The 12507-nt window shown below is 43.5% G+C and overlaps 1 protein-coding gene across 2 annotated transcripts in view; it reads right to left on the bottom strand.

Moving 5' to 3' along the window:
- The window catches only part of GCH1 (GTP cyclohydrolase 1), a 34115-nt gene extending 21794 nt beyond the window's left edge, over positions 1 to 12321 (bottom strand). The window contains exon 1 of one of the 2 annotated variants that reach the window (XR_006282391.1): positions 11633 to 12321. Coding sequence is in view for 1 of the 2 variants with exons in the window: in XM_038405754.2 (XP_038261682.1) it covers positions 11633 to 11990 (358 nt within the window). In the remaining variant the exon portion in view is untranslated. The remainder of the gene's footprint in view (positions 1 to 11632) is intronic. The other variant, XM_038405754.2, reaches the window with a different exon arrangement.
- Positions 12322 to 12507: the final 186 nt, after the last annotated feature.

The raw sequence follows: 12507 nt of genomic DNA, 5'->3' as shown, positions 1-12507 counted from the left end.
TCAGCTGCAAAATGGGTATGTTTGCATACTACTTCAAAACAGCATTTCCTACAAGGCGGAGAGATCCACAAATGAAAGGGAAACTGCATGCTCCTAAGGATAACTCGGAGAAAAGCTAATTGAGTTGAACACATAAGCCTTTTCCAAACATACTGTATTAATACGGCAGCTATAGTTCAGATCAAACACAGATGCCTTCCTGGGGAGGCAGGGGAAGCGGGTGGCTAAGTAAACGAGAGAAGCAAAGTTAGAAGTAATCTTTTAAGTATCCCAGCAACAATTTCTCCTCTGACCCAGAATTAAGATACTGCTCTGGAGACTTTGATGTGTAGAAAAACTAACGCTGGCGTCCATTAAGAAGCAGCTCTTAGCAGAATTGAAATAAAACCTTTATCTATAGTATAGCAGAGGATGAAAGCAAAATGAGAATCAGATGAAAACAAGGAACAAGAGACCTTTTCGGGATTTTGCGTCAGAGGAAAGAGAGGACCTGTTGCTATAGAAACTATTTGCATGGCTTTCATCTGATACAGGAAAGCAAAAATCACCTCTGGCAACCAAGGGGCAGACTCTGCATCTCCTGACAGCCGGCTGGATAGGTCAAGAGAATGAAAGATGACAGCACTATACAGAATAGCATCTTGATGCATCCTGTCAGTTTCACAAACACTTTTGACACTTACATTTGCTTCCTTTGATAATGCATCGCAATAGTGGAAACATGAAAAGTTCATAGGCTGCTTTCACTCTGATTTAAGCCACTTTAAAAGCAGCTGATATTCAAGTTTCAAAGAGGTCCTTTCATTTTAATGAGCGTTTTTAGTATAGGGGGGAATTATTTGCTAAGTCATGGAGCTTTTAGGATATTCGAAGAATTGCATTTTGAATGGGAAGATTACCAATAAATGTTAAGCAACAGTTAGCCTCTGGCTGCAGCACATTCAACTTGCTGCTTGCAACAGAGGTATAATTTTTACTCTGTTCAAGACTGTGTAGTTGTTTCCTTTCACAAGGGATCAGTGCAAAGCAAGTTAAAATTTAAGCTAAAAGAAGTAGGTTTGTTCTAAAACAGACTGAGAAGGCAAGAACCACACACAGAAAAGTCCAGTAGTCTGTAACAGGTGTCCTCAGATTCAGACAAGCATCTTTAATCTAGTCAGTTTAACATGTTCCAGGGCAAGCAGGATAGGATAGGACAATCAATCTCTCTTGTGGGTGACTGGTTCAAAGACAGCTGAGGTTTCACCTTCAGTCATACGAACTGGACTGAGAAGGGTGTCCACATCCAACTGAGACTGTTCAAGCAATCTCAGAGGCCAAGGAGTGCATGTGAACTACCTTCATCGAAAGGGGTGTGGTCTGTACAGGTCAAGATTAAGGCACCTTGGCAGAACTGTGGGGGGTAAGATTTGATTGTTCAATGATGTGGAATGATAGACTTGAAAAAAGAAAAAAAAAAAAAAAACAAACCCAAAAGAATGCACACAAGATATGGCCACACGCTACAGCTGTACTGGGCATGGGTGGAAACACCAGCTGTATTGAATTGAAACTAATGTAATTTCAGAATGCTTCTAAACCCCTTAATTGCTATTGGAAAGCAAAAAATAAATCCAAGGTTGAAATCTTCATTCTATCCAGGTATTAGTGTTAGGAAATGATTGCAGTTAAGGAAAATATAATTGATGGGCAAGGCATGAAAATTATGATGACCTTTATTATATATGAGTAAGATACACAATGTCAGAATTCTGATTTTTTTTTACTGAATCAGAGTGAACAGTAATAATTCTCAGCCATACGCAGAGTTTATTGGGTTGTGGCATTTTAATGGCTTAAGTTTTCAGAAGGAAGGGATTCTGGAGGATGCAGAGTTTCAAGAACCCTTTATTAAAGAAAGAGGCTCCAAATTAAAGGAACCATAGGCTGAAAAGACTGCTGCTTAAATAGACAACAGAACTAAAAAGGAAGCAATACGAGGATTAAATAGGCATCAAATCTACATTGTTCCCCTTGCATATATTCCTGCCGAGTTGAAACTAAAGGAAGAAATCTTACCTACAGGGTTCTTATAAAAGTTTGTCTGTCATTACCATCTCTCATAAGGACTAGAATTGTGTGCTCAACCCCAGATGGAATTAATTGTTTCAGAAACAAGGGCTAACCCCTCAGTTAGCAAAAGCAAAGCTTGAAGAATAATTTGATGCCTATTTGATATATTAAAAAAAAGCAAAAAAAGAGAAAAAAGTCAAAATCAGTTAAATAACATTATTGCATGTCATTGGAACAGATTCATTTGATTTCCTATCAATGTATTCTGCATACACCATGAGACTGGAGTCTATTCATATGAAAGATCACAGTTATTACAGATTCTCAGATGTAACTAAGATTTCAAAATTCTTAAGTTGGTCTTTTACTGTACATTTATAAGATGAGGGAAAGCAGGATTATGTAGAGCCTCATTAAATGTATGAAGATTTCAATAAAGGTTTTCATAACGTACCATAATATCATGGGAATCATTAAACTAGAGATGGAAGGTAGAGAAGTTTGAAACAATGGACTAGAAAGGCAGCATAAGAGCAAACAAGGAGGAGGAGATCCTCAAAACAGATAAAAAGGTAAAAAAAATTAAGTTAATATCTAAAACCCAAGAGTTTTGCCAAACAAGTGTAATTTGAGGCCATTAATAGTGAGAAAAAAATGGTTAAAAGCCTGGAGACTTAGTGCAATAGTCCAGGGGGAGGAAAGTTGATCCTATTATGTACCCATGCTCAAACGAAAAAAGACATCCCTGCAAGAAAAAGTTAATTGATATTACGGGCTTTCATAACAAACCACATGCACAGCTGGAAATTTATGTTTTTGAAAACAACAGTGTAGGTCTGTTTGAAAACTTGCGTTATTTGATCCATCTAGCCAGTACATTACAAAATGATGTTTAAGTCTGAACAGATTGTTTGTGGACTAAGATCTAGCAATACACCTTTTGTCTCCATAACAGAAACAGAATGGAGTAGCCGACCATTTTTTAGAAAGGGTGGCTGATCCCTTTGGCTGATCAACAGTCCGTTGTTTAAGCTTCAGACTCTCTATTTTTACATTGTGATGTTTAGCAAGTACACCCTCAGCAACCACTGAGCTTCAGGAACTTATGAATTTATCCCCATCACTGTCACCAGTTAAAATACCAATCCACAGACAAAAGATGAGGAAAATAGCAGTAAGATGGGGCTTTCGGATGGAGACTACTGAATAAATACCAAGAAAATCCAAGCCGTACACAATTTGACGGAAGTTAGTCTATTCGTACTGGGCAAAACGTCAGATGTTATTGGTTTGCCTTAAAATGAGAGATCTATAGTACAGGGTCCTGAGTAATTAGGGTTAAATGAAAACAAAAATCACAGGTGTAACAGTTTGAACCAAAACAAATGTCCAGGAAAGTAGGGTTACTGAACAATTGAATCTAAAAATATGTGCAACTGTATGTCATGAGGTTGTTTTTTTAAATTCAAATAAAGAGATTCTTCATTTAATACCTTAGGGACAGCACAGAGTAAGTTAACACACTGTCTTTAGCAGAAGACAATCTGAATGCACCAGTATATTTTAGAGCTGTTCTTGTTCAACGAAAGGTGTGCAAGGGGCTTTTGCTGTGCGTGACTAGCACCATTTTACAGTAGTTTGCAGCCCTTAATGAACATGTTTTATTTAAAGTGCTTCAATATTCAAATGTAAACAAGTTATTTTCCTTCTGCAAATGCCTGGTATTTATTCATGCCATGCTTGGTTTTTTGCGGTGGGATTGCCTGGGCAAGAACCAACTAGTTATACCTCATCTTTTTAAATCAGCTTTGCTGAAGTTCCCATTTCAGAATGCTCATCCTTCTATTTAAATTAGCAAAAGTTATTTCAGCAAATCTGAAGACTTAGAATTCTAGTTAGAATTTAATGTTAGCTTGCCACAGGATATTTCCACTTATTCTTGTTCATTTAATTGTGTGCTTTTCTTAAGTTTGCACTGTTCTATACTTGTTAATGTTGATAGTTAACAGGCCTACAGACATCAGCCTCCAAGAAAGTTAAGTAATAAAAGGAGTCCCCCTCTTCCTCACAACACAAAAGGGAACTTTTGTCAGGTAGTCTGAAGCAGATCTACAAACACTGAATTAAAGACAACCAGCTACTGACAGATTACCCACCTTTACTTTTATTTATGGAAATTCTAATTAAATGTACAATTTTCTAGATTAAGTTTATTCCAAGAACCATTTAGTAGACAAACAGACCCTCCCTCCAATTATGTCTTGTGAGAAATGTTATTTAATGAATTAAATTTAAGACAGGCTTTTAAAATCCAGTTTCTATCTGACGTTGACTGCTACAGGAAGTTTGTTTAAAAAATGTTTTTCTACAGATGGGCATTTCACTTCAGATCAGAGTGCTGATATTTTTATATTTGCTTTTCACTGATTTCATATCATTGGGAAGAAGTCAGAGATAAGATAGGAGCTCATTTCTATAATTCTAGAACAAGCTAATACAGATCAGCTGTATAGAATCATTTACTCCAAAGCAAGGGCCAATGCATAAACTAGAATCAAAATTAGATGCTTGTTATAATTGTTCGTGTTGTGCTAACTAAAGTACAATAATATATAACAGCAGATCATCAATACCAAATACAAGCATAAGTGAAGTAGGCCAGGACAAACCACTAGAGTCATTATTACCAAAGTGGCCATGGAAGTACACAGTGGTAGTCTCAAAGGTAACTTATAATGAGGCAAACAAGTTGACCTCTACCCTATTTTTCTTTCTTTATGATTACAGAGGCTTGTATTTGCAAACTGTGTTTACACACTTTTTCTCCTCCCACATTGTCACAAATCCTGTCTTGTCTCCCTAGCACAGGGAGACTATGAAAAAAAAATAGTTAGGTTTAACGTATCACTGGTATCAAGGAAGTGAAACTTGGTTACTTAAGGGGAGGTAATTGTGACGCTGACAGATCAGGTGCAAGCTCTTGCCAAGGCTGTCGGCATCAGCCAAAACCAGACCAGCTCACCTGTATGTTAGCATTTTCCACAGTAGGTATTAGAGGGTTATAAGAACGTGTTTAGACTGCATGGAATGCTTGTAAACTGTTACGTGCATAAATGTTACTTGTAATGTCTATATCCCAGCTATAAGGTGATATAGAAGTTTTGCTCGATAACTATAAAAATGCTTGCTCTGCATCTGTGAACATAGGGCAGGTCTGCACTTAAAATGCTGCACCGATACAGCTGCGCCGCTGTAGCACTTTCGAGAAGATGCTCCTATGCCAACAGGAGAGCATCTCTCGTCAGCATAGTTAATCCACCTCCTCGAGAGGCGGTAGCTATGTTGACAGGAGAAGTTTCTCCCATTGACAAAGCTCTGTCTATACGGCAGGTTAAGTTGGTATAACTATGTCACTCAGGATGTGGATTTTTCACCCCCTCCCCCCAATACGAAGTTATACCGATATACGTCTGTAGCGTAGACCTGGCCCCACTCAGGAGGAATGGTCTACCACTCACTGAGGGGCTATCAAAACTAATGGGCCATTGTGGAACATCACAGCTCCACAAGGCTCGGTTAATGGCCCTCTCATCCATGAAGGTGGTACCTGCAAGAAAGCCCATCCTGTTGGCTTGAATGCTGGAAAGAAGGGGATTAAAACAAGGACACAGGAAAATTCTCTCTCTGTCTTTGCTATTTGAAATCTCATAGGGCTGGAGCTAGGAAACAGCAGCAGAGATCCCCAGGCTCAGCCTGGGTTAGCCCTAAAAGACATTTCGTGCAGACAGGTTACTACAGCTCTGTCACCTTTAAATCATAGAAAGTAACTCATTTGTGGATATATGCTTGCCTGCTTTAACCTGTCAATAACTCATTTTCTTTTTCCTAGTTAATAAATCTTTAGTCAGTCAGTTTACCTATAGGATTGGATACAAGCTTCATCTTTGGAAGTATGAGGTACAAATTGAACTGGAGTATGTGACTGTTCTCTTGGGACTGGAAGCACCTTGAATCTTTTGCGATCTTTGGTGTATGACAGGGTAGTCAACAGGCAGATTGCAGGCCAAATCTGGACCACCAGATGCTTTTGAATGGACCGTGAAACTCTTTATTACTTATTATCATCATTATTGTTATTATTTTTGTATTATTTTCTCTGGAGTCTGGACTTGACCAAGAAATGTGGACCTTGACAAAAAAAAGAAAGAATTGATTACTATGGTGTATGGCAAACAACTATCACTAAGTCCAGCTTGCCTTGGTGGCAAGATAGACTGGAGTGCCCAAAGGGACTGTTTCTGACTCCACGGTGAGACTGACAGTTCACATTTGTTACTGGATTGGTGAAATCTAATTCTAGAACACACAACAAGTTTGGGGTCTCTGCCCTGCATCTTGACAGTTTGCCCTGAGGTTTACACTCAAGGTCATGAACCACACCAGACAGCATGACAGTTTTATCCAGGTGGTTCCAAATTTTTTTTTAAATTATTTAATACTTTAAATAATTAATAATATAATTTAATAATATTTTAGCTCTTTGCTAAAAAAACTAACTGAAAAGTTCCAAGTCTCCCAATCGAGTCTTGAATCACTGAGTCTTATAAAAAAAAGACAGAAGATTAAATGTTTCTGCTCTTTCAAGAAGGAGAATAAGGTTCCAAGAGAAATACTTGAGGCCTTTCAGGTCTTCTTACACACCTAAACACACAGAATAGGACAAAACCACCAGTACTTTTTCTCTTTGTAGGCCAATCTTTGAAAATACTAATGGTAGGATGACACTGTACAATCTAAATACATTAAAACTGAGCCTTGGAAAACACCAGTCGTACACAAAAGTCGTATGATCTTGCATTCACAGTTTCTCCTGCTTTCTCATTTGATTTCCACCAGGTGAGTATGGAGGTGGCTGCAGGGCAGGTAACGAGATTCAGAGGCATAGCCAATAGCTAGCCAGAAAACTCTGGATTTTGCCCATCTCTTTCAGCCAATTCAGAATTCAAGACCAATATATAGCACTCAGACAATCAAGAGACAAAATAACGTGACCCCCCATTTTTCATTTCTAGACAGAGTTAAGATGAACATTTTATACATTAGCACATGTTTCATACTATATACTTCTCCTGACCTTACAGTCCTCTATATGGTCTCACTAAGTTTGATATCTGAGTTTATTGAACATCAGAATTTTCTCTTTTACAGCAAACTAAAGACTATTTCTTTAGAAATAAGCTATCCACAATCCATTGTATAACTAGAAATACAGAAACTCAGATCTATGATTTTAAAACCCTGCTTCATATTGCATACACTTGGACTATTTGTAGTTATTTGAATTCCTTCCTTGGATTTGGCTCTCTGAAGCCACAGAAGTGTGACAAGATGGTATCAGCACTCTGTGTCTTACAGCTGGGACTAGATGCCCCAACAAGATCAAAGCTCCATTATGCTAGGAGCTGTACAAAATACTAAGAAACGGTCCCTGCCTGAAGTGTTTAGATATAAATGGTTTTGTGGGTTTTTTTAAACTATAGTACCTTTCTTATTATAACTGCATTTAAGGATCTACATTATGGAGGTGAGCATCAGCTCCTAAGTCTAGTCTTCTCAGCACCTGTACATTTGCCAGGTAACCACTGGTTTCACCCCCAGCTTCAACGGTTTCCTCTCCAACCTAGCCAATGGGGGGCAGGGGGAGAGAAGGACTGTCTGCTTTCAACTGGAGAATGAGAGGGTTGTTCTTTGGGGAGAGAGGATGGGGGAGGGGAAGAGGAGTGGAGTGACTGGAAAATGATGATGCTTCCCATTATGATGGGGGGAGGGGAAAATGAGCACCATATTCGCACTGCAGCCTCATTTCGCCCTTTGAAAATAGTTAGTCAACAATAAAGCCACCAAATAGCCACATCACTAAGTCCGGTTATTGTGCAGAAGTTTCTGCAAGATATTTTGACCCAGTTCTGCCCTCCTGTCCATGACACCGCTTCAGAGCATGGAGACACTCCTTATGCGAGAGGCTGCTAGAAAATTGTCCCAACGGGGTCTTCGTGAAGTTTTTTTTTTCCCCCTGCCATCCCTCCAAAGCTCCGTGCCACTCACTCTATGACTGATCGCCAAAGGGGGATAGTTGGGTCACACATGAGAAAGTTTCCACATCAGAATAAGTCGTATTTTGTTTTTTTAAAAATGTCAGTGGCAAGCAACTAAATAGTTGACATGCCTTGCTGCAATGCAGCCTCCCCCAGTCCCTCCTCTGACACCACACTGGGAGGGGAGGGGAGTGCTGTGACCTAATGGCCTGTGCGGTGCTCCCTAGTGAGCTGGGAGATAGAACTCTGAATGGGCTGTCCCCAACAGAATCCACCAGGGAGCAGGTGGCATAGAAGGGATGAAGTGCTACTGAATGAGCTAGAAATCAGGTCAATTCCCATGGATGTTGCCCACAGGAGGGGGTTTAGACCCTGGCACAGAGAAGAGACAGCTGGCTATCATGGGGACATCTCAGTTGACTTCACATGGTGGTCCCAGGCTGATGCCCTGTAGCCAGATAAATGAGAACCATCTACCAGGCAGCAAGCAGGGTGATAAGAGGAAAATCAGGAGTTGACTGGGAGCTATGAAGCGGGCTGCAGACATCTCCAGGTTTATCTTTCCACACCTTGCTGCTCGTAATAAACTAGCTCTTTTGAGCTGCCTTTGAGTTACAGCCAGGTGAGTACCCACATCTGTACACCTCTCAGGGACCCATCATTCAGCACCAGCATGCAGATAAGTTTTCATTTGCAACATTTTCATTCCCCCCCCTTTTTTAATTATTGATGTGGGACTTTCACACTTTCCATTCATAAAATCTCAAGATTTTCTGCCTAAGCAGTGTTCTTACAGAATAAGAAATAACCAAGGCTACCAGGAAAGTTACACACATATAGTTACAATCTATATATTAGTCAGCTAACCTCTTTGACCCCCTCATCAAGGAGGAGTGGGGGAACAATGTGCAAGTCTGTGGGTGTAAAGCCAGGTTTGAAAAGTGTAGCAGATACCTATAAGCAGAAGGACTAACTGCACTAGTGAAAGGCAAGAGTGAAATGTTCAACTAGTGAATCCAAGGGCCAATAGCCTAATGAGATGTGCAGTCCAATATACCACACATGACTGTCGGCAAGGGGAGGGTGCTGTTACTGAACCTTTGGGGTGCCTCCATTTTCACATAATTATCTGGGTGCAATTACTGTAAAAGTCATGTGCCTCTAGCTACTGGAAGGGAGGAGATGGCTTTTGTCCCTACTCCCCATCAAAACAGCAATGGAGTTGGTACGAGAGAAGAAGAGTGGTGAAAACCTTCCTCTTTCTCCTCCAGTCTCTTTTTTTTGGTTTCTCCTCCCTTGCGAAGAATACCAGTACCTGCTGCGGCTCAGTTTTTCCATTCAGCAACAGCATGCCATTGGCACAGCTCCTGACTGTGTCACTGACACCATAAGGGATTGGATAGCAGCCATGAAACTGACCATGATCTTGTTAGTTTCACAATGCTGCTGCTTGACAATGCTATGAACAAAAGTAGACAGTGGAGCTGTAGACCACAGAAGACAACTGCATTTGCTTATATTTGGTCTTTTGCAATCACAAGGCTTTTTAAAAAGTTGATGCTTGAATCCTATAGAAATTGCTCATCTACCATGTACTCGCTTGAGACTGGTGAGCAGCAGTGAGATTTTCAAACCCTGGTACTATGATTTGTGTTAAAGTAGCATTTAGAGTCCCCATTCAAGTTAGGACCCTATTGTGCTAGACCAGTGGTCCCCAACCTTTCTGTGGGGAAGCGTCGCCGGCAAAATGCCGCCAAGAAACGGCAAAGCTTCTCGGTGGCATTTCGGTGGGCAGTTCTCCGGCAGCCATGATCCGCAGTGGCATTTCGGCGGGCGGTGTCCTGCAGGTGCATACAACTGCCCCGGCAGGCATCATTGTGCCTGTGGGCACCGCGTTGGGGACCCCGTGCTAGACACTGGACAGGTATTGTAAAAGGCTGTCTCTAACCAGAGAGTTTAGACGGCAGGGCGGGGGCTCCTCCCTGTATTTCTTCTTACTTAGCCCAGTCAGCACTATCTGAGTTTAAAGTTGACACCTGGAAAATTTAGCTGCAAGCAGTTTGCAAGGTTAGGGACTAAGAAAAGGAGAAACATTGAGAAAGCAGGTTTCAGAGTCACAGCCGTGTTAGTCTGTATCCGCAAAAAGAACAGGAGTACTTGTGGCACCTTAGAGACTAACAAATTTATTAGATCATAAGCTTTCGTGGGCTACGCTGTTTCTCACCTATACCTGGATAAGTCAATATAAAGTAGCACTAAACTGACAATATTATGGTGGAGCAGTCATGAGAACACAGTTAAATTACATCAGAGATTTCAGTTTATAAACTGTTTAAGGAAAACAAGATCATGGAGGCTTATATTAAAATTTACTTACTCTGGCTTGCTTATCACCTCAAATCTGATTTTTTTTGAGCAAGCCTCAAAATCTACACAAGCCTCAGACAATTGGGTCAACGGGGTTAAGAAAGTGCACAAGCTTTCAAAAAGCAAAAACCCCACACTGCATGATGCAGTGGAAACTGGCAATATCTGGGAGTAAGTAGACAAAACCGTCAGATGTGTTCAGTGCATGCTTGCAACCCTGGTCCGTATACTCCAGTCAAATCAGGGTAGACACTGCCTTCACTACCTACCCTGAAGTCTTCTGGCATCAGGAGATCCTTATGACATTTCCCCCCCCCCTAATTGAGGCACACCTGATAAGAGGAAGTAGACATTTTTAAAAGCATCCTACAAACCAGGAACATGCAGGAAATCAGAGGATCAATGACAAACTTTTTCCCCTACGAGTTTCCCCACTCTCTAGTTAAGCTGGCAGCTGTTTGAGTCAGCAGGAAGTAGAGTTTTTGTTTGAAGACTACTGCAGTGATGTGTTTCAAGAATTTTCCCTCAGTGATTTATTGAGCACAGGTCTGCTCCACTACTGCAAGGAGCTGATATTTCACACAACTTTAATCAAAAGTAAACCTTGGAGTTGGGTGGCGGGGAGGAGGTGGAACCATCCTATTCGATTTCATCATGGATGAGACACTGACGGCAACTTTCCTGCATTTCCTCACCTCTACACAGGGTCAGGAGTCCTGAATGCGTTACTCTAGCAGCTGGATTGCTTTAGGCAGTGTGCAATGTTTACAATAAGGAAAGTTTTCTGGATTTAACAGAAGTTTTAATCTTTCTGCCTTTTTCAGGGGCACTATTTTGCCCTAGCCTCTAGGAAATAGCCCTGTGTCGTCCACTTCATCTCTAGCCCTCCTGCTGCTCTCCTGTTGCTGGAGCAGAGCCCTGCACCCTCCAACTTCAATATCTCAGCAGGCCTCCTGATAGTGGAGACATCCTGCACCCATAGGTGCTCCTCACAAATGACCGATATCCTGGTTTGGGGGATACCTGCGCCCTTCTCCCACGGTGATGACAGGGGCACCCCCGCACCGTACACACCTCCTATTCCTGAGATGGGATGGGGTCCCCTATGCACCCCATACCTGAGATGGTCTCCTGGTAGCCCTTGGTGAAGAACTGCATGGCAGTGGCTGCCCTCCAAGGGGTCCTGAGCAGCCCCTGCCGCTCGGGGTCCTCGCCCAGCGAGCGCAGGATGGTGGTGTAGGCGGCGGCCAGGTTGGGCAGGTTCATCTCGTTATCCTCCTCGCTGCGGGTCCTCTCCTCCTTCCAGCTGTCCAGGCCCTGCGAGCTGGTGCCCTGAGCGTAGCGGGGCTTCTCCAGGGGCCGGCTCGGAGCTGGCGGCGGCGGCGGCGGCGGCTTCTCCTCCAGCAGCGCGTACCCATTGCAGCTCGCCGTCCGCGGCGGCTGCTCCAGCAGCGCCCCCAGCTTCCCCTTCTCCATCGGCCCAGGGACTTGGGGGCTGGGCTGGGCAGGGCAGGGCAGGAGAGACTCGCGCCACCCCCGGGGGAGGGGGCCCGGGCAGTGTCCGGCGCTGCGGGTCTCCGTGCGTGCGCCCGGCCGGCCGGCCGGGGGAGAGAGCTGCGGGTCCGCGCGCGGGGCCGGGGCCGGGGCCGGGCAGCTCCGCGTCCAGGGCTCTCGGCTCGCGCTTCCCGGCGCTGTCCCCCTCTTTATAGCGCGGCGGGCTCCCGTCGCGGGGCCCGCGCCGCTCCCATTGGGCGCCCGGGCCCGTGCGTCACGCAGCCCGGCCGCCTATAAGAGGATCACGGCCCGCGGGGTAAAAGACGGAAGCCGCGGCCGCCCCAGGCGCGGGGGGAGGGGAGCGGCCGGGCCGGGCCGGGCCGGGCCCCGCTGTCAGCGGGCTCCCCTCCCGCGGGGGGCGCCTCGTGCCTCAGAAGCCGCTGCCCTAGTGCGCCCCAAGCCAGGGTCCTTATCTGTCCAGGCTGGCTGCTGATTGCAG

The sequence above is a fragment of the Dermochelys coriacea genome, chromosome 6 (genome assembly GCF_009764565.3).
Source record: "Dermochelys coriacea isolate rDerCor1 chromosome 6, rDerCor1.pri.v4, whole genome shotgun sequence".
Taxonomy (NCBI): domain Eukaryota; kingdom Metazoa; phylum Chordata; order Testudines; family Dermochelyidae; genus Dermochelys; species Dermochelys coriacea.
This window is presented reverse-complemented; position numbering and strand designations above follow the sequence as displayed.